This window comes from Oncorhynchus gorbuscha, linkage group LG20 (assembly GCF_021184085.1).
Source record: "Oncorhynchus gorbuscha isolate QuinsamMale2020 ecotype Even-year linkage group LG20, OgorEven_v1.0, whole genome shotgun sequence".
In the NCBI taxonomy this organism is placed as follows: domain Eukaryota; kingdom Metazoa; phylum Chordata; class Actinopteri; order Salmoniformes; family Salmonidae; genus Oncorhynchus; species Oncorhynchus gorbuscha.
The window spans coordinates 45231667-45252844 of NC_060192.1; the positions used below are offsets into that span (position 1 = coordinate 45231667).

General features: G+C 43.3%; 1 protein-coding gene and 1 long non-coding RNA gene across 3 annotated transcripts in view; one reads left to right on the forward strand and one right to left on the reverse strand.

The window, feature by feature from the left end:
* The window catches only part of LOC124007240, a 46465-nt gene extending 35424 nt beyond the window's left edge, over positions 1-11041 (forward strand). Inside the window, exons 6-7 of one of the 2 annotated variants that reach the window (XM_046317656.1) lie at positions 7202-7243; positions 9246-11041. In XM_046317656.1, coding sequence (XP_046173612.1) covers positions 7202-7235 — 34 coding nt within the window. In that variant the 3' untranslated portion in view covers positions 7236-7243; positions 9246-11041. The remainder of the gene's footprint in view (positions 1-7201; positions 7244-9245) is intronic. The other variant, XM_046317657.1, reaches the window with a different exon arrangement.
* A 6320-nt stretch (positions 11042-17361) lies between these two features.
* Positions 17362-20494, reverse strand: LOC124006649. The gene is made up of 2 exons (XR_006833812.1): positions 20366-20494; positions 17362-17525 (listed from the first exon to the last, which is right to left on the reverse strand). It is a non-coding gene; the product is annotated as an uncharacterized LOC124006649 (long non-coding RNA).
* Positions 20495-21178: the final 684 nt, after the last annotated feature.

Consider the following 21178-nt stretch of genomic DNA (forward strand, 5'->3'; position numbering starts at 1 on the left):
TATAGGGTTAGGGTCTGTTACAGTGTTTATATAGGGTTAGGGTCTGTTACACAGTGTTTATATAGGGTTAGGGTCTGTTACAGTGTTTATATAGGGTTAGGGTCTGTTACACAGTGTTTATATAGGGTTAGGGTCTGTTACAGTGTTTATATAGGGTTAGGGTCTGTTACACAGTGTTTATATAGGGTTAGGGTCTGTTACACAGTGTTTATATAGGGTTAGGGTCTGTTACACAGTGTTTATATAGGGTTAGGGTCTGTTACACAGTGTTTATATAGGGTTAGGGTCTGTTACACAGTGTTTATATAGGGTTAGGGTCTGTTACAGTGTTTATATAGGGTTAGGGTCTGTTACACAGTGTTTATATAGGGTTAGGGTCTGTTACACAGTGTTTATATAGGGTTAGGGTCTGTTACACAGTGTTTATATAGGGTTAGGGTCTGTTCACAGTGTTTATATAGGGTTAGGGTCTGTTACAGTGTTTATATAGGGTTAGGGTCTGTTACACAGTGTTTATATAGGGTTAGGGTCTGTTACAGTGTTTATATAGGGTTAGGGTCTGTTACACAGGGTTAGGGTCTTTACAGTGTTTATATAGGGTTAGGGTCTGTTACAGTGTTTATATAGGGTTAGGGTCTGTTACACAGTGTTTATATAGGGTTAGGGTCTGTTACAGTGTTTATATAGGGTTAGGGTCTGTTACAGTGTTTATATAGGGTTAGGGTCTGTTACAGTGTTTATATAGGGTTAGGGTCTGTTACAGTGTTTATATAGGGTTAGGGTCTAGGGTTAGGGTCACAGTGTTTATATAGGGTTAGGGTCTGTTACAGTGTTTATATAGGGTTAGGGTCTGTTACAGTGTTTATATAGGGTTAGGGTCTGTTACAGTGTTTATATAGGGTTAGGGTCTGTTACAGTGTTTATATAGGGTTAGGGTCTGTACAGTGTTTATATAGGGTTAGGGTCTGTTACAGTGTTTATATAGGGTTAGGGGTCTGTTACACAGTGTTTATATAGGGTTAGGGTCTGTTACACAGTGTTTATATAGGGTTAGGGTCTGTTACAGTGTTTATATAGGGTTAGGGTCTGTTACACAGTGTTTATATAGGGTTAGGGTCTGTTACAGTGTTTATATAGGGTTAGGGTCTGTTACACAGTGTTTATATAGGGTTAGGGTCTGTTACAGTGTTTATATAGGGTTAGGGTCTGTTACAGTGTTTATATAGGGTTAGGGTCTGTTACACAGTGTTTATATAGGGTTAGGGTCTGTTACAGTGTTTATATAGGGTTAGGGTCTGTTACAGTGTTTATATAGGGTTAGGGTCTGTTACACAGTGTTTATATAGGGTTAGGGTCTGTTACAGTGTTTATATAGGGTTAGGGTCTGTTACACAGTGTTTATATAGGGTTAGGGTCTGTTACAGTGTTTATATAGGGTTAGGGTCTGTTACAGTGTTTATATAGGGTTAGGGTCTGTTACAGTGTTTATATAGGGTTAGGGTCTGTTACACAGTGTTTATATAGGGTTAGGGTCTGTTACAGTGTTTATATAGGGTTAGGGTCTGTTACACAGTGTTTATATAGGGTTAGGGTCTGTTACACAGTGTTTATATAGGGTTAGGGTCTGTTACAGTGTTTATATAGGGTTAGGGTCTGTTACAGTGTTTATATAGGGTTAGGGTCTGTTACACAGTGTTTATATAGGGTTAGGGTCTGTTACACAGTGTTTATATAGGGTTAGGGTCTGTTACAGTGTTTATATAGGGTTAGGGTCTGTTACAGTGTTTATATAGGGTTAGGGTCTGTTACAGTGTTTATATAGGGTTAGGGTCTGTTACACAGTGTTTATATAGGGTTAGGGTCTGTTACAGTGTTTATATAGGGTTAGGGTCTGTTACAGTGTTTATATAGGGTTAGGGTCTGTTACACAGTGTTTATATAGGGTTAGGGTCTGTTACAGTGTTTATATAGGGTTAGGGTCTGTTACAGTGTTTATATAGGGTTAGGGTCTGTTACAGTGTTTATATAGGGTTAGGGTCTGTTACACAGTGTTTATATAGGGTTAGGGTCTGTTACACAGTGTTTATATAGGGTTAGGGTCTGTTACAGTGTTTATATAGGGTTAGGGTCTGTTACAGTGTTTATATAGGGTTAGGGTCTGTTACACAGTGTTTATATAGGGTTAGGGTCTGTTACACAGTGTTTATATAGGGTTAGGGTCTGTTACAGTGTTTATATAGGGTTAGGGTCTGTTACAGTGTTTATATAGGGTTAGGGTCTGTTACAGTGTTTATATAGGGTTAGGGTCTGTTACACAGTGTTTATATAGGGTTAGGGTCTGTTACAGTGTTTATATGGGGTTAGGGTCTGTTACACAGTGTTTATATAGGGTTAGGGTCTGTTACAGTGTTTATATAGGGTTAGGGTCTGTTACACAGTGTTTATATAGGGTTAGGGTCTGTTACACAGTGTTTATATAGGGTTAGGGTCTGTTACAGTGTTTATATAGGGTTAGGGTCTGTTACAGTGTTTATATAGGGTTAGGGTCTGTTACAGTGTTTATATAGGGTTAGGGTCTGTTACACAGTGTTTATATAGGGTTAGGGTCTGTTACAGTGTTTATATAGGGTTAGGGTCTGTTACAGTGTTTATATAGGGTTAGGGTCTGTTACAGTGTTTATATAGGGTTAGGGTCTGTTACAGTGTTTATATAGGGTTAGGGTCTGTTACAGTGTTTATATAGGGTTAGGGTCTGTTACACAGTGTTTATATAGGGTTAGGGTCTGTTACAGTGTTTATATAGGGTTAGGGTCTGTTACACAGTGTTTATATAGGGTTAGGGTCTGTTACACAGTGTTTATATAGGGTTAGGGTCTGTTACACAGTGTTTATATAGGGTTAGGGTCTGTTACACGGTGTTTATATAGGGTTAGGGTCTGTTACAGTGTTTATATAGGGAAACGAGGGGTAAGGGTGGACAGAGACAGATACCATCTGTTACAGTGTTTTACTCACTATATTTACACTAGTATTTATATTGGACAATGAGGGGTTAGGCTGGGGAGCAGGACAGAGGACTATGTAGTGAGGGGTTAGGCTGGGGAGCAGGACAGAGGACTATGTAGTGAGGGGTTAGGCTGGGGAGCAGGACAGAGGACTATGTAGTGAGGGGTTAGGCTGGGAAGCAGGACAGAGGACTATGTAGTGAGAGGTTAGGCTGGGGAGCAGGACAGAGGACTATGTAGTGAGGGGTTAGGCTGGGGAGCAGGACAGAGGACTATGTAGTGAGGGGTTAGGCTGGGGAGCAGGACAGAGGACTATGTAGTGAGGGGTTAGGCTGGGGAGCAGGACAGAGGACTATGTAGTGAGAGGTTAGGCTGGGGAGCAGGACAGAGGACTATGTAGTGAGGGGTTAGGCTGGGGAGCAGGACAGAGGACTATGTAGTGAGGGGTTAGGCTGGGGAGCAGGACAGAGGACTATGTAGTGGGGGTTAGGCTGGGGAGCAGGACAGAGGACTATGTAGTGAGGGGTTAGGCTGGGGAGCAGAACAGAGGACTATGTAGTGAGGGGTTAGGCTGGGGAGCAGGACAGAGGACTATGTAGTGAGGGGTTAGGCTGGGGAGCAGGACAGAGGACTATGTAGTGAGGGGTTAGGCTGGGGAGATGTTAGCAAATCTGGCTCAGATATGCGTTTCCTGTTCTGGGGCCCTGAGGAGGGGCTCCTGTCTAACGGTCGCCTGCCCTAAAACCCTTCAGCTGCTCTCTCCTTCCCGCTCAGATTCAAATTGGGCCTGTGGTATGTGGATGAGTGAGGGAGGACTGGGAGGGGGATGATGTGGGGATGGTTGGAGAGGACAGGGGGGAGTCAGAGCTCTATAGTTGGACTTGTTTTAGGAATGATGCTTAGGGGAGGAGTGTGTGTGTGTGTGTGTGTGTGTGTGTGTGTGTGTGTGTGTGTGTGTGTGTGTGTGTGTGTGTGTGTGTGTGTGTGTGTGTGTGTGTGTGTGTGTGTGTGTGTGTGTGTGTGTGTGTGTGTGTGTGTGTGTGTGTGTGAGAGTGTGTGAGAGTGTGTGAGAGTGTGTGAGAGTGTGTGAGAGTGTGTGAGAGTGTGTGTGAGACTACGCAGGCCAGTCAAATTTCCGCCCTGCCCCGGTCAACTGTAAGTGCTGTTATTTGTGAAGTGGAAACGCCTAGGAGCTCACAGAATGAGCTGAAGAATTCGCTATGACAGCCAATTAATATCTAGTATAACTTTTGATTTCACCCTCATCTCAAAAATATATATATATTTTTTACAGTTTAAATGTTTTTATGGAGTGGTCTTCTGTGCTTCGGCCATGCAGTGCGCATCGCAAAAGGGATTTCTGTCCTCGTTATGAAATGAACTTTACCCTCTATTTCTAAAAAATAAACAACATAAAATGCTGATTGTTTAAAGCAAAACTACTAAAACTATTGCTGATGGTGAACCTGAACAATCTAAATAGAATCGGTTGTAGTTTTCAACAGGTATAGCCAGATGAATGGTCGACCGTAGCTGACTCCAGTAAAACACCATTTTCAACAGGTATAGCCAGATGAATGTTCGACCGTAGCTGACTCCAGTAAAACACCATTTTCAACAGGTATAGCCAGATGAATGGTCGACCGTAGCTGACTCCAGTAAAACACCATTTTCAACATCTCCATAGGTAACAATAACATAACAAATCACATAGGTTGACACAACTGATTTAGGCTAATAATCATCATTCCACTATTACTGCAGATACATGGTGGATATTTTATGAAATTACAATGCTACATGCTACTAACATGCTACGCATAAGCACCTATAATTTAGAATGGAAATTACAATGCAACATGCTACGCACCTCTAATTTAGAATGGAAATTACAATGCAACATGCTATGCTACTAACATGCTACGCATAAGCACCTATAATTTAGAATGGAAATTACAATGCAACATGCTACATTGCTAAGCACATGCTACTAACATGCTACTAACGCATAAGCACCTATAATTTAGAATGGAAATTACAATGTAACATGCTACGTTGCTACATGCTACTAACATGCTACGCATAAGCACCTCTAATTTAGAATGGAAATTACAATGCAACATGCTACGTTGCTACATGCTACTAACATGCTACGCATAAGCACCTCTAATTTAGAATGGAAATTACAATGCAACATGCTACGTTGCTACATGCTACTAACATGCTACGCATAAGCACCTCTAATTTAGAATGGAAATTACAATGCAACATGCTACGTTGCTACATGCTACTAACATGCTACGCATAAGCACCTATAATTTAGAATGGAAATTACAATGCAACATGCTACGTTGCTACATACTACGAGTAGCACCTTTAATTTAGAATGGAAATTAATATGTTGTATCGATTCGTTCTCCCACCAAACCGTTTCAAAATAAAAAAGTATCGTTCCTGAAATCGAGAGCCAATGTATCTAATTGCCTTGAAAAGAGAACTATGTACATCCCTAATGAACACTGAAGTTGACATGAACATTTTTGTAATTTCAGTAGGATTTTTGTTATGAACTGGGAATTGGATTTATAAACATGAACAACTTTATCAGTTCATTTTTTTGATGAATTCTATCAGATTTTAAGACTTGTTCAAACGATGAAATTAGGTCCAACAACTAAGTCAGACTTTATCAGTGAAAACCTAGGAGTCTCAGTCTGTCTGTCTGCTTCCAGGGCCCAGTTATCTCTTTTAATTTCGCCTATCGGATAGGATTAAATGCATAGAAATAGAATGGACAGAACATATATCATTGACTTGAATGGGGACTCCCGTTCTGCATGTTATATTTCTTTGTATTTTAATCCTATCCGATAGCTGAAGTCCAGATAACTGGGCAGCTGGTAGTGTAAAGGTATATCAGCTGGGACTGTAAAGGTATATCAGCTGGGTCTGTAAAGGTATATCAGCTGGGTCTGTAAAGGTATATCAGCTGGGTCTGTAAAGGTATATCAGCTGGGTCTGTAAAGGTATATCAGCTGGGTCTGTAAAGGTATATCAGCTGGGTCTGTAAAGGTATATCAGTCTCAGCTGGGTCTGTAAAGGTATATCAGCTGGGTCTGTAAAGGTATATCAGCTGGGTCTGTAAAGGTATATCAGCTGGGTCTGTAAAGGTATATCAGCTGGGTCTGTAAAGGTATATCAGCTGGGTCTGTAAAGGTATATCAGCTGGGTCTGTAAAGGTATATCAGCTGGGTCTGTAAAGGTATATCAGCTGGGTCTGTAAAGGTATATCAGCTGGGTCTGTAAAGGTATATCAGCTGGGTCTGTATAAGCTGGGTCTGTAAAGGTATATCAGCTGGGTCTGTAAAGGTATATCAGCTGGGTCTGTAAAGGTATATCAGCTGGGTCTGTAAAGGTATATCAGCTGGGTCTGTAAAGGTATATCAGCTGGGTCTGTAAAGGTATATCAGCTGGGACTGTAAAGGTATATCAGCTGGGTCTGTAAAGGTATATCAGCTGGGTCTGTAAAGGTATATCAGCTGGGTCTGTAAAGGTATATCAGCTGGGTCTGTAAAGGTATATCAGCTGGGTCTGTAAAGGTATATCAGCTGGGTCTGTAAAGGTATATCAGCTGGGTCTGTAAAGGTATATCAGCTGGGTCTGTAAAGGTATATCAGCTGGGTCTGTAAAGGTATATCAGCTGGGTCTGTAAAGGTATATCAGCTGGGACTGTAAAGGTATATCAGCTGGGTCTGTAAAGGTATATCAGCTGGGTCTGTAAAGGTATATCAGCTGGGTCTGTAAAGGTATATCAGCTGGGACTGTAAAGGTATATCAGCTGGGTCTGTAAAGGTATATCAGCTGGGTCTGTAAAGGTATATCAGCTGGTAGTGTAAAGGTATATCCGCTGGGTCTGTAAAGGTATATCAGCTGGGTCTGTAAAGGTATATCAGCTGGGACTGTAAAGGTATATCAGCTGGGACTGTAAAGGTATATCAGCTGGGTCTGTAAAGGTATATCAGCTGGGTCTGTAAAGGTATATCAGCTGGGTCTGTAAAGGTATATCAGCTGGGTCTGTAAAGGTATATCAGCTGGGACTGTAAAGGTATATCAGCTGGGACTGTAAAGGTATATCAGCTGGGACTGTAAAGGTATATCCCTCTCTGTTGTTAACCCCGTTGTTTTTCTTCCTGCAGCAGAACCTTCAACTACTCTCTAATTGCAGAGTGAATATGCAGGTAACCACGTTTACACTAGCTAACTGTCTCACCTAACACTTTGTTACTGAACTACTGCTGGTACTGGGCCATCTGCCCCTGACTGAATGGGAGAGTTGACCTCGTGGCTGATTGGTTGGCTGACTGACTGACTTGACTGCATGGGAGAATTGACCTCGTGGCTGATTGGTTGGCTGACTGACTGACTTGACTGTATGGGAGAGTTGACCTCGTGGCTGATTGGTTGGCTGACTTGACTGCATGGGAGAGTTGACCTTGTGGCTGATTGGTTGGCTGACTGACTGACTTGACTGCATGGGAGAGTTGACCTCGTTGCTGATTGGTTGGCTGACTGACTGACTGACTTGACTGCATGGGAGAGTTGACCTCGTGGCTGATTGGTTGGCTGACTGACTGCATGACATTGCATGGTGCTGTCCATCTAAAAGCCTAAAAGATACTCAGACCGATGGGCTTCCATTCAGACACAACAACAGACTGATACTCAGACCGGTGGGCTTTCCATTCAGACACAACAACAGACTGATACTCAGACCGGTGGGCTTCCATTCAGACACAACAACAGACTGATACTCAGACCGATGGGCTTCCATTCAGACACAACAACAGACTGATACTCAGACCGGTGGGCTTTCCATTCAGACACAACAACAGACTGATACTCAGACCGGTGGGCTTCCATTCAGACACAACAACAGACTGATACTCAGACCGGTGGGCTTTCCATTCAGACACAACAACAGACTGATACTCAGACCGGTGGGCTTCCATTCAGACACAACAACAGACTGATACTCAGACACACAATAACTACCCAGATGGTCTTGACAAAGCTTGAGTTCTGATTCTCTCTCCTTCTCCAGAAGTGCGTGATTGTTCACATCCACTCTCAAAGCATTGGATTGGTGCAAGAAAGAAGAGGGGTCCTATAAAATAGAACGAGGACAGAATCATGGAATCCAGACATTTCAAACGGAATTCAACAATATTTTTAAAAATCTATTGTACTTAGTAGGGAATCAACTAACTGCATTGAATTTAGTAATTTAATGTATTTTCTACTAAGTTAATTATATTCCTGCAACTTCCTGAAGAGGCGCAGGAATGTCCACTTAGCTGTTAGCGATGATGATACGTCTTCTGGTAGATGGAAAGCCTTTCCCCAAATAAAACTAAATGAAATGTCAACTACAAAGTAGCCTATGACTATCTGGCAGAATGCTGATAGGAATATTTTCATTCATCCAGTGGCCATTTTGTTTTGAAAACTGTGATGGGAAAAAAAAATCCCTCACAAAACTCTGCAATCAGATGAGCACTAAAGAAACCTTGCTAACCAAACAACAATGCACACTAACTACACCCAGAAACACAGAGGTTTCCAAGACCTCACAGTGGTCTCCTGATGTGCTTTAATCATTGTTGTGGACTTACAACATCCAGTTTGGTTGTTTTTCTATTTAAAAAAAAAATAGTGCTTTTGAGAGTGAAAACCTGAAAAGACCTGTGGAAACCTGGAAAACTGGAAACCTGAAAAGAAAACTGAAAAGATGTGGAAACTGGAAAAACTGAAACCTGGAAAAAAACTGAAAAATGTGGAAACCTGGAAAGACCTGTGGAAACCTGGAAAAACTAAATGTGGAAAATACTAAAACGGATCAGGAAAAGATGTCAAATATTTTTAAGAAGGTCCTACTGGAGGTTCCTCCATATGCCTGAGGAAAGAACCAGTATACACTTCTAGAAGGGTAGAGAATTAGAACTCGTCCCTGGAGAGGTCAGGAGTCTGTCTGGAACGCAGCCACAAGAGGGCAGAGGGCAGTGAAGTGCCATGTCATTACGTCAGATAACTAAGAGCCTCTCATTGTGACCAGTGGACAGGCATGTGACGCTGATGTGATGGATGGCTCACATTGTTTAACTGACACAAAGACTGCTGCTATCAACCAGACACACTGACTGAACCAAACTCTCCTCCTCTTTTCCCTCTCACCCCTTCCAGGTCCCGTGCAGCAGAGCGTTATGGTGAGGAGGGTGGACCCCAACGGGAGGCACAGAGACAAACGCCTCCTACTAGCTCAGAATTAGAATTAGACGTTGATCCATGTTTCTCAAACGTCAAACTCCCGACGTCCTCAGACATAGATGGACGTCGGATACTGACTGGTATCACGGGGGACCTGGTTCACCTTGCAGTCCTCAAGCCACACTGAACCCCCACACACCTTCCTGTTACAGTGTGTTGGTGTGAGGAATATGTATCTTTCCATATTCTAGATGTCCAGTTGCAGCCAAATAGATTAGCATCCTTGCAACTTCTCTTAAATAATTCCCCTTTTCTTCTCTTAAGTTAACGTCTGAGATTGGTCTCCACACCTTTTTGTTATTGGATTGTCAACATTGCAGAACATAGGTTTGTTTTGTTGCTAGTTTTTGCATGGCTTTTTGTTCAAGATAAATGCAGACAAATGTTTCTTCTTCCATCAATGAGCTTGCTGCACTATTCTACTGGAGATTTGACCTTCAGAAAAGAACGGATCTAGTTATTCAATGCCCTCCACCAACTGCTGTTTGGAGCTCTTCCCCAAGGTAATGGATGTGATTCTGGACTCTTCACTGGCCTCTCCAGAACAGTCCAGCGTTTTCCTCTTGAACCATTCCAGGGTGCTTCTATGTGTTTTAGGGTTGTTGTCCTACTAGAAGACCCACAGCCTTCAACAGAGAGACATTGCACTCCAAAATGCCCTGATAATCTACTCATTGCATGGGGGGGGGGGGGTCTTCCTGGTGTCTCCTTCAGCAGCGGGGTCTTCCTGGTGTTTACCAACAACCAAAACAAAGCATTCAGATAAAATAACACAATCAAAGATGGTGGAGGTTTGCTTTGCTGCTTCTGGTGCTAGTGGTCTTGGAACAGGAGATTCTGGGTTTCTGGAGTCCAATGTTCAACCCAGTATCCAAAAACTGGGTCTCCATTAAAGGTTGTGGGTCTTCCAGCAGGACAATGACCCCTAAACAGAGGTTCTGGCGTGCCCAGCTAAGAGTCCCCAAATTGACAGTTGAAAAGGTGTGTCAAGCATGTATATTTTTGCTTCAAGAAGTGTTTGTCTGCGGTTATCTTGGTCAATAGGCTGTGCAACCAAGTACTAAGCTCTGAGGTGCCAATCATTTTGTCGATGACATTTGTCTTTTAAGTTTACAATTTGAAAATAAAGTTGACCAAAAAACAAAAAAAATTGGTTCTGCAATGTTGATGATCTAATAAGGTGTGGTGACTAAACATTTCTCAAATTTGAACTTATTTGAGAAACGGGGGACTAAGAAAAGTACATGCGCGTGTTGGTACATACCGGTTACTGTCTACCAGCCTGGGACAGTTTCTATACAGTATGTTCATGTATTCTATTCACCTGATGATTCCCTGCCCACTTGACCCAGCTCCTGTCTATTCACCTGATCATTCCCTGCCCACTTGACCCAGCTCCTGTCTATTCAGCTGATGATTCCCTGCCCACTTGACCCAGCTCCTGTCTATTCACCTGATCATTCCCTGCCCACTTGAACCAGCTCCTGTCTATTCACCTGATGATTCCCTGCCCACTTGAACCAGCTCCTGTCTATTCACCTGATGATTCCCTGCCCACTTGACCCAGCTCCTGTCTATTCACCTGATGATTCCCTGCCCACTTGACCCAGCTCCTGTCTATTCACCTGATGATTCCCTGCCCACTTGAACCAGCTCCTGTCTATTCACCTGATCATTCCCTGCCCACTTGAACCAGCTCCTGTCTATTCACCTGATGATTCCATTGACCCAGCTCCTGTCTATTCACCTGATTCCCTGCCCACTTGACCCAGCTCCTGTCTATTCACCTGATGATTCCCTGCTGTCCATTGACCCAGCTCCTGTCTATTCACCTGATGATTCCCTGCCCACTTGACCCAGCTCCTGTCTATTCACCTGATGATTGACCCAGCTCCTGTCTATTCCCTGATCATTCCCTGCCCACTTGACCCAGCTATTCACCTGATGTCTGACCCAGCTCCTGTCTATTTGATCATTCCCTGCCCACTTGACCCAGCTCCTGTCTATTCACCTGATCATTCCCTGCCCACTTGACCCAGCTCCTGTCTATTCACCTGATGATTCCCTGCCCACTTGACCCAGCTCCTGTCTATTCACCTGATGATTCCCTGCCCACTTGACCCAGCTCCTGTCTATTCACCTGATGATTCCCTGCCCACTTGACCCAGCTCCTGTCTATTCACCTGATGATTCCCTGCCCACTTGAACCAGCTCCTGTCTATTCACCTGATGATTCCCTGCCCACTTGACCCAGCTCCTGTCTATTCACCTGATCATTCCCTGCCCACTTGACCCAGCACCTGTCTATTCACCTGATGACCCAGCTCCTGTCTATTCACCTGATGATTCCCTGCCCACTTGACCCAGCTCCTGTCTATTCACCTGATCATTCCCTGCCCACTTGACCCAGCTCCTGTCTATTCACCTGATGATTCCCTGCCCACTTGACCCAGCTCCTGTCTATTCACCTGATGATTGACCCAGCCCTGTCTATTCCCACATTCCCTGCCCACCCAGCTCCTGTCTATTCACCTGATGATTGCCCACTTGATTCACCAGCTCCTGGTCTATTCACCTGATGATTCCCTGCCCCCTATTCACCTGATCATTCCCTGCCCACTTGACCCAGCACCTGTCTATTCACCTGATGATTCCCTGCCCACTTGACCCAGCTCCTGTCTATTCACCTGATGATTCCCTGCCCACTTGACCCAGCTCCTGTCTATTCACCTGATCATTCCCTGCCCACTTGAACCAGCTCCTGGTCCAACAGGATTGTTTGCCCATTCACAAACAAACAAAAACATTGTTAAATATAAAATTACATGTCAAAAATATTCAATTTTTATACAAGACCTGAAGGAGGAAAAACTCACAAATTGGATTGTCCTTGTTGACACAGGCATCATAAGGTGAATACTTAAACAGAATGGGATTCGTTTCTATGTTCATAGATTCTATAATGTAACAGGTTTGTTTTATACGTGATGGGATGTTCAGGTAAAGCCGGGGGTGAAAGTAGATGGCATTTCTTATCGGTAGGGGTCAGCCAAGAGCATTTTATATTTTTAGTAGCCTACTCTGCTGCCACTGACGAACAGATCAACAGAACCCGACGTCTGATCCATATAATTGGCCTACGAAAACGGGAGGCACAAATACAATGGAGGGGGACATTATTGTCCAAAATCAAACAAAAGTGGCACTGATCCAATGATAAAGACTGACTATGCACACACGGGGGGGGGGGGGGGGGGACATGGCCGATGTCCTCTGCTGGTGCCAGGAAGATGGGCTACTGTTCTTTCGATTAAGTTAAGAATTTTGAAAGCTAAAATACAGATTGGAGTCTTCTGACTGTAATATGTTTTACAGCAATATCCATGTCCTTTCTAAACAGTTTTCCCGGATTGTAATCTAAATATTGCGATATGCATGGCCGGGTCTCTGCTTTTCACTGACAGTCGCAACGCAACAGTCATCTATTGGTATTGCAGCAGCCGCTGCCCAATTTGCGGGCCCTTCCGACTAGTTGATGCGATTTAAAACAATCCGCAGGTTCATAAAATAAACCAATGATCCTCTGTTGCCAGATCATGCTTTCTGGTGTAGTACCCTATTTTGAATAATTTTATTCATTTATGTATAGACAGGAGTAAGCTAATTAGGCTGTATAATTTTGCCAATTTAATTCAATTTAGGGAAAGCTTAGTTTATGCCTTTTTTTTTAAACGTGGCATAAAACACAACCAGTTATGGTGTTTTCATCCGGTTGTCAAACAATCACTTAAAGGCGCTCCTGTGGGCTACCCGCGCACATTCATCCCACTTACAAATTCATTTCAGCATCCAAACCCCACCAGTGCACTGTGCATCCGCAATTTGATGAATGGAAAGATGTGTTACAAAACCCCTCCGTATAGATTGAAATGTCCTGTGGTTGTCATTAGGAGCGGTACACTTGCAGTCTGAATTGATGTATCCCCTGTTGTCCTCGGTCTCAGCCACTCATCTCCGCTATGACAAAACGTCAGTTTTCTCCTCAAACTTACAACGCAGTTTGGAGAACATTCCACCCGCTTTTCCAGTCATTTCCGCTAATTGTTCTTGCGGCTGACACGCAGTACTGTTCCATAATGGTGTAATAGACTAGTTTTTTGGGGCATGTTGTATTAATTGTAATAGGTTCGCCCTACCGGAACATACATTACTTTCACCCCTGGGTAAAGCTGACATTCAGAGTCTAGGGCCACTGTTATTCTCATGAGAAAAGGGGATACCTAGACAGTTGTACAACTGAAATGTGTCCTCCGAAATGTAACCCCAACCCCTCTGAATCAGAGAGAGGTGCGGAGGGTTGTCTTAATCGACGTCTTCGGCGTCAGGGGACTAATGATAACATGTTATTCAGATGTTGGGAATCCATGTTGTATATTCTTAATAACTACATATCAGGAGGGATCAGAGCGTCTCCTGTCGGCATAGGGACTAAACTGACGAGACAGAGTCGCTGATGCGAGTAACCAGTCTTGTAACAGCACATTGCAACACATCCGGGTTACACTGGTGTTGCAGTAATTCACATTTACCGACAGACGGCATCAAAGTGCCGTTTTACACCCATAACACAAACCTTCCCAACGTGCATCACCAGGCACGTAGATTAAGAACACATTCTTATTTACAATGACGTACAACTACCAAATGTTACACTAATATTCAATTAACACTAATATGTAAAGAGCAAATGGCGACCCGTCAGTCAGGGCAGGTGGGGCTTGCCTGTTTTGCATGTTATTTACGTGTCACATATCAGTTTGCAAAAAATGTAGACAAATATATATCATTGAGTTAATAAAGCTGGAAACAAACATGGTCTCTTTTTTTCATTTCTTGAGTAAAGCAGCTAAAAAATGCAGGTGTTTCAGCCTGGCTCAGTGCTTTCTGTGGTGGTGGGGCAGCTCTAAAATGCAGGTGTTTCAGCCTGGCTCAGTGCTTTCTGTGGTGGTGGGGCAGCTCTAAAATGTGTTTCAGCCTAGCTCTGCTTTCTGTGGTGGTGGGGCAGCTCTAAAATGTGTTTCAGCCTAGCTCTGCTTTCTGTGGTGGTGGGGCAGCTCTAAAATGCAGGTGTTTCAGCCTGGCTCAGTGCTTTCTGTGGTGGTGGGGCAGCTCTAAAATGCAGGTGTTTCAGCCTGGCTCAGTGCTTTCTGTGGTGGTGGGGCAGCTCTAAAATGCAGGCGTTTCAGCCTAGCTCAGTGCTTTTTGTGGTGGTGGGGCTGCTCTAAAATGCAGGCGTTTCAGCCTGGCTCAGTGCTTTCTGTGGTGGTGGGGCAGCTCTAAAATGTGTTTCAGCCTAGCTCTGCTTTCTGTGGTGGTGGGGCAGCTCTAAAATGTGTTTCAGCCTAGCTCTGCTTTCTGTGGTGGTGGGGCAGCTCTAAAATGCAGGTGTTTCAGCCTGGCTCAGTGCTTTCTGTGGTGGTGGGGCAGCTCTAAAATGCAGGCGTTTCAGCCTGGCTCAGTGCTTTCTGTGGTGGTGGGGCAGCTCTAAAATGCAGGCGTTTCAGCCTAGCTCAGTGCTTTCTGTGGTGGTGGGGCAGCTCTAAAATGCAGGCGTTTCAGCCTGGCTCAGTGCTTTCTGTGGTGGTGGGGCAGCTCTAAAATGCAGGCGTTTCAGCCTGGCTCAGTGCTTTTTGTGGTGGTGGGGCGAGCCAGCAGCAAATACAGAGCGTTGCGTCGTTATTGGCTCAGTGTTCTGTCACTCATGGGGACACTACGTCACCGACAAGTCTGAGGGTAGAGCTAGCCAATTCTATCCCCTTAGGTCCTGCCATAGAGTTACAATAAAAGTGCCCATCCGAAAAGTCTCAAGGTCATTGGCCACAGATAAAATGACGTCAAATCACGTTATATCTACACTAGCTTTGATTGGACTGATCATGTCAACATCTTAATTTTAAAATCTTAGCTAGCAGTCATCATGCATCAAGTTGACAATATACTGGCGAATCCTTTTTAATCTTTGTCAAAGAAAGAGATAAAATGTATCTGTGCAAACATTACACAACAAGTTGGAAAGTGGTTTGGAAGGAATCAGTGACAGTGGCTAACTGCAAGCATTGCAAAGCAATCACTAACCTGCTATTCAGTGGAGTGGCTGAGTGGTCCCAAATCTGGGATTAAGGGGCTCTTTTCCATGTTTAAAATGATAAACGTTCAACATTGGCCATGCTGTCAATGAAGCATGATTTGTGCCACGCTCAAAACAACTCAGAACTGAGAAAACTTTACTTCAGTGAGTTCAAGACAACTGGGATGTCGGGAATAATATACGTGTATATACACTGGGGAGAACAAGTATTTGATACACTGACGATTTTGCAGGTTTTCCTACTTACAAAGCATGTAGAGGTCTGTCATTTTTATCATAGGTTCACTTCAACTGTGAGAGACAGAATCTAAAACAAAAATCCAGAAAATCACATTGTATGATTTTTAAGTAAATAATTTGCATTTTATTGCATGACATAAATATTTGATACATAAGAAAAGCAGAACTTAATATTTGGTACAGAAACCTTTGTTTGCAATTACAGAGATCATACGTTTCCTGTAGTTCTTGACCAGGTTTCCACACACTGCAGCAGGGATTTTGGCCCACTCCTCCATACAGACCTTCTCCAGATCCTTCAGGTGTCGCTGGGCAATACGGACTTTCAGCTCCCTCCAAAGATTATCTATTGGGTTCAGGTCTGGAGACTGGCTAGGCCACTCCAGGACCTTGAGATGCTTCTTACGGAGCCACTCATTAGTTTCCCTGGCTGTGTGTTTCGGGTCGTTGTCATGCTGGAAGACCCAGCCACGACCCATCTTCAATGCTCTTACTGAGGGAAGATCTCGCGATACATGGCCCCATCCATCCTCCCCTCAATACGGTGCAGTCGTCCTGTCCCCTTTGCAGAAAGGATCCCCAAAGAATTATGTTTCCACCTCCATGCTTCACGGTTGGGATGGTGTTCTTGGGGTTGTCCTCATCATTCTTCCTCCAAACACGGCGAGTGGAGTTGAGACCAAAAAGCTCTATTTTTGTCTCATCAGACCACATGACCTTCTCCCATTCCTCCTCTGGATCATCCAGATGGTCATTTGCAAACTTCAGACGGGCCTGGACATTGCGTGCACAGCAGGATTTTAATCCATGACGGTGTAGTGTGTTACTAATGGTTTTCTTTGAGACTGTGGTCCCAGCTCTCTTCAGGTCATTGACCAGGTCCTGCTGTGTAGTTCTGGGCTGATCCCTCACCTTCCTCATGATCATTGATGCCCCATGAGGTGAGATCTTGCATGGAGCCCCAAGACAGATGGTGATTGACCGTCATCTTGAACTTCTTCCATTTTCTAATAATTGCACCAACAGTTGTTGCCTTCTCACCAAGCTGCTTGCCTATTGTCCTGTAGCCCATCCCAGCCTTGTGCAGGTCTACAATTTTATCCCTGATGTCCTTACACAGCTCCCTGGTCTGGGCCATTGTGGAGAGGTTGGAGTCTGTTTGATTGAATGTGTGGACAGGTGTCTTCTATACAGGTAATGAGTTCAAACAGGTGCAGTTAATACAGGTAATGAGTGAGGGCTTCTTAAAGAAAAACTAACAGGTCTGTGAGAGCCAGAATTCTTACTGGTTGGTAGGTGATCAAATACTTATGTCATGCACTAAAATGCATATAAATAAAAGCATTCCAGGTGAAGCTGATTGTCATCAGCTTGGCTACTTTGAAGAATCTAAAATCTCAAATATATTTAGATTTTTTAACACTTCTTTTGGTTACTACATGATTCCATGTGTGTTATTTCATAGTTTTGATGTCTTCACTATTATTCTAGATTTAGAAAATAATAAAAAATAAACATTCAATGAGTAGGGTCCAAACTTTTGACTGATGCTGTATGTATCCGTCTTGTACATCTTTATGTTTATCTGTATCTTATATATATTTGTGATGTCTGGTTTTAAGAATTTGCTCTTAATTGACTTAATTAAATCAATTGTTTTTATTATAATGTCCAAGAAATACAAAATCACACGTATCTGAAAGCAACAGAACAGTATTATCATACACATCGGTCTTCTCCTTCCTCTCATCTGCCCGTCTTCCCATCTCCATCGGTCTTCTCAGTTCTTCTTTCCTTTCTTCTTTTTCCTGAGAACAAAGAGATTATTGTTGTGAATGATTGTCCCAATGACAATTTTTATTAATTTACAAAAAATATATTTTAAAAAATCTCCAAAAGTATGTTTTGGCAATATGTACAGTGCCTTGCGAAAGTATTCGCCCCCCTTGAACTTTTGCCACATTTCAGGCTTCAAACAAAGATATAAAACTGTATATTTTTGTGAAGAATCAACAACAAGTGGGACACAATCATGATACAAAACAGAGACAGATCCTGACCAAACACAGCCTCAGCGACCACCAATTGGCTATAAACATGGCCGCCCAAAGAGGAGTGTCTATCTGGTCACTGCACTACAGGGGAGGTAGAGACAGAGATGCACTGCCTCCTCTACTGTGAGAAATACTCCCAAATAAGAACATCTCAATCAATCCCCAACTGCATTTACTATTTACTATTTATTTTACTAATCACATAAAGCGTTAAAAAATAATCCAAGAATTAACCAGATATATTCAAATTAAATTAAATTGAAATTTAACCGTTGTCACTGATATGTTACTCTTTAAATGACCACCTCATAACTAGGACTTGATTACATCATTCCCCATGTACAGACAAAATTAAACATTTATATGAGGAACGTCCCATTAACTTCTTATGGCTGGGGGCAGTATTGAGTAGCTTGGATGAATAAGGTGCCCAGAGTAAACTGCCTGCTACTCAGTCCCAGTTGCTAATATATTTATATTATTAGTAGATTTGGATAGAAAACACTCTGAAGTTTCTAAAACTGTTTCAATGATGTCTGAGTATAACAGAACTCATATGGCAGGTGAAAACCGTGAGCACGTGTGATCAGAAAAAATCCAACCAGGAAGTGGGAAATCTGAGGTTGGTCGTTTTTCAACTCAGCCCTTATTGAAGATACCGGTCATGTTGCATCTCCTAAGGCTTCCACTAGATGTCAACAGTCTTTAGAACATTGTTTCAGGCTTCTACTGTGAAGGGGGGCTGAGTGACAAGGGAATGAGTCAGGTGTCTGGCAGAGAGCCACACGCTCGTGGTGCTCGTTCACGTGAGCGACCTCGCGTTCCATTGCTTTTCTACAGACAAAGGAATTCTCCGGTTGGGACTTTATTGAAGATTTATGATAAAAACATCCTAAAGATTGATTCCATACATCATTTGACATGTTTCTACGGACTGTAACGAAACTTTTTGACATTTAGTCTGCAACTAGTGAACGCGCTTTGTGAGGTTTGATTTGTTTACCAAACGCGCTAACAAAAGAAGCTATTTGGACATAAATGATGGACATCATCGAACAAAAACATTTATTGTGGAACAGATTCCTGTGAGTGCATTCTGATGAAGATCAAAAGGTAAGTGAATATTTATAATGTTATTTCTGACTGTTAACTGCACAATATGGCAGATATCTTTTTGGCTTGTTGGGTCTCTGGGCGCCGTACTCAGATTATTGCATGGTTTGCTTTTTCCGTAAAGCTTTTTTGAAATCTGACACAGCGGTTGCATTAAGGAGAAGTGGATCTAAAGTTCCATGCATAACACTTGTATTTTCCATCAACATTTATTATGAGTATTTCTGTAAATTGATGTGGCTCTATGCAAAATCACCGGATATTTTTGGAACTACTGAACATAACGTGCCAATGTAAACTCAGATTTTTTTAAATATAAATATGAACTTTACCAAACAAAACATAAATGTATTGTGTATGAAGTCCTATGAGTGTCATCTGATGAAGATCATCAGAGGTTAGTGATTCATTTTATCTCTATTTGTGCTTTTTGTGACTCCTCTCTTTGGCTGGAAAAATGGCTGTTTTTCTGTGACTTGGCGCTGACCTAACATAACCGTTTGTGGTGCTTTCGCTGTAAAGCCTATTTGAAATCGGACACTGTGGTGGGATTAACAAGAAGTGCATCTTTAAAATGGTGTGAAATACTTGTATGTTTGAGGAATTTTAATGATGAGATTTCTGTTTTAAATTTGGCGCCCTGCACTTTCACTGGCTGTTGTCATATGATTCCGTTAGCGGGATCTCAGACAAAAGATTAATTTCCTGTAGTATTTACATTCTCTTTCTTTATCGTCTTAATTAGATGTATTGACCGAAGATTCCACAATTACAACAGCCGAGCCAGCGGGAGCGCATCACTACTTCACAGGAGAGGCATTTGAACATAAATTATTTATCAAAATGCGTTTTTTTGGCAGAAATGCTGAGTAATGTGAACTTTCATGTGCCTCAATAACAAACATGTAGAAACCTAATAAAACTGTTAAAAGTACAAGCCTAGTTGATTTTGCCAAAGTCAGCAATCTTCACGCAAGCCATGATTGGCTGAGATAATGAGTGGGCTGGGCATGCTGGGAGATGAGTTTGGATTGGTCTGCCATAATATGACATGTCTCTACTCCTCTGAAACTATGGTGAGTGTAATATTTACGGTTCATTCTTTGTTTATTATCTATTTCACTTGCTTTGCCAATGTAAACATATGTTTCCCATGACAATAAAGCCCTTTGAATTGAAAGAGGCGCGAGAGAGAGAGAAAGAGCCGAGGCAAGAGAGAGTCTTAGGGTCGGAAGTCAGTGTCAACCTCACAGTACACTAAACACAAATATGTCTGATGACATCATCAAAAGAAGACAGTTGGTGCACATGAACCCAGATGGATATTTCTCAATTCATCTTTTCCTCCTCAAAACAGACTGGAAAAGAAAGTCAGAGGCGAAGGACCTCGACTCTCCTCCTCCAATAGAGTTGAGGCGGTGGCGAGGAACAGATGAATTGTCACAGATCCTTTGTTTCCTCTACATGATCAGAGCTCCTACCTCGTCCCCTGGACCTTAGACTGGACTCCATCAGACGACTTCTGTCCTTTATCTCCCTTCGTCTCCTGTCCGTCAGCTCCTTTCTTCGGTCCTCCCACTCCTCCTTTCTTCGGTCCTCCCAGTCCTCCCAGTGCTCCTTTCTTCAGTCCTCCCACTCCTCCTCCCATCTTCAGTCCTCCCCTCCTCCTCCCATCTTCTCTCCTCCTCCTCCCTTCTTCTCTCCTCCTCCTCCAGTCTTCTCTCCTCCTCCTCCTCCAGTCTTCTCTCCTCCTCCTCCTCCAGTCTTCTCTCCTCCTCCTCCTCCAGTCTTCTCCTCCTCCTCCTCCAGTCTTCTCTCCTCCTCCTCCTCCAGTCTTCTCTCCTCCTCCTCCAGTCTTCCCTCCTCCTCCAGTCTTCTCTCCTCCTCCTCCAGTCTTCTCTCCTCCTCCTCCTCCAGTCTTCTCTCCTCCTCTTCCCTTCTTCTCTCCTCCTCTCCCTTCTTCAGTACACATTGAGGCGTGGTGCGGATAGAGCTCCTCTTCGGTGGTTTCTTCTGGAGCTGCCGTTTTACCTTACTGCAGATACACAGTTATGCTTTTGTTAAGTTTTTATTTCAGGTTACTGTAGCCCCTCCCCTCTGACCCATAGGTTACCGTAGCCCCTCCCCTCTGACCCATAGGTTACCGTAGCCCCTCCCCTCTGACCCATAGGTTACCGTAGCCCCTCCCCTCTGACCCATAGGTTACCGTGGCCCCTCCCCTCTGACCCATAGGTTACCGTGGCCCCTCCCCTGAGCCATAGGTTACCGTGGCCCCTCCCCTCTGACCCATAGGT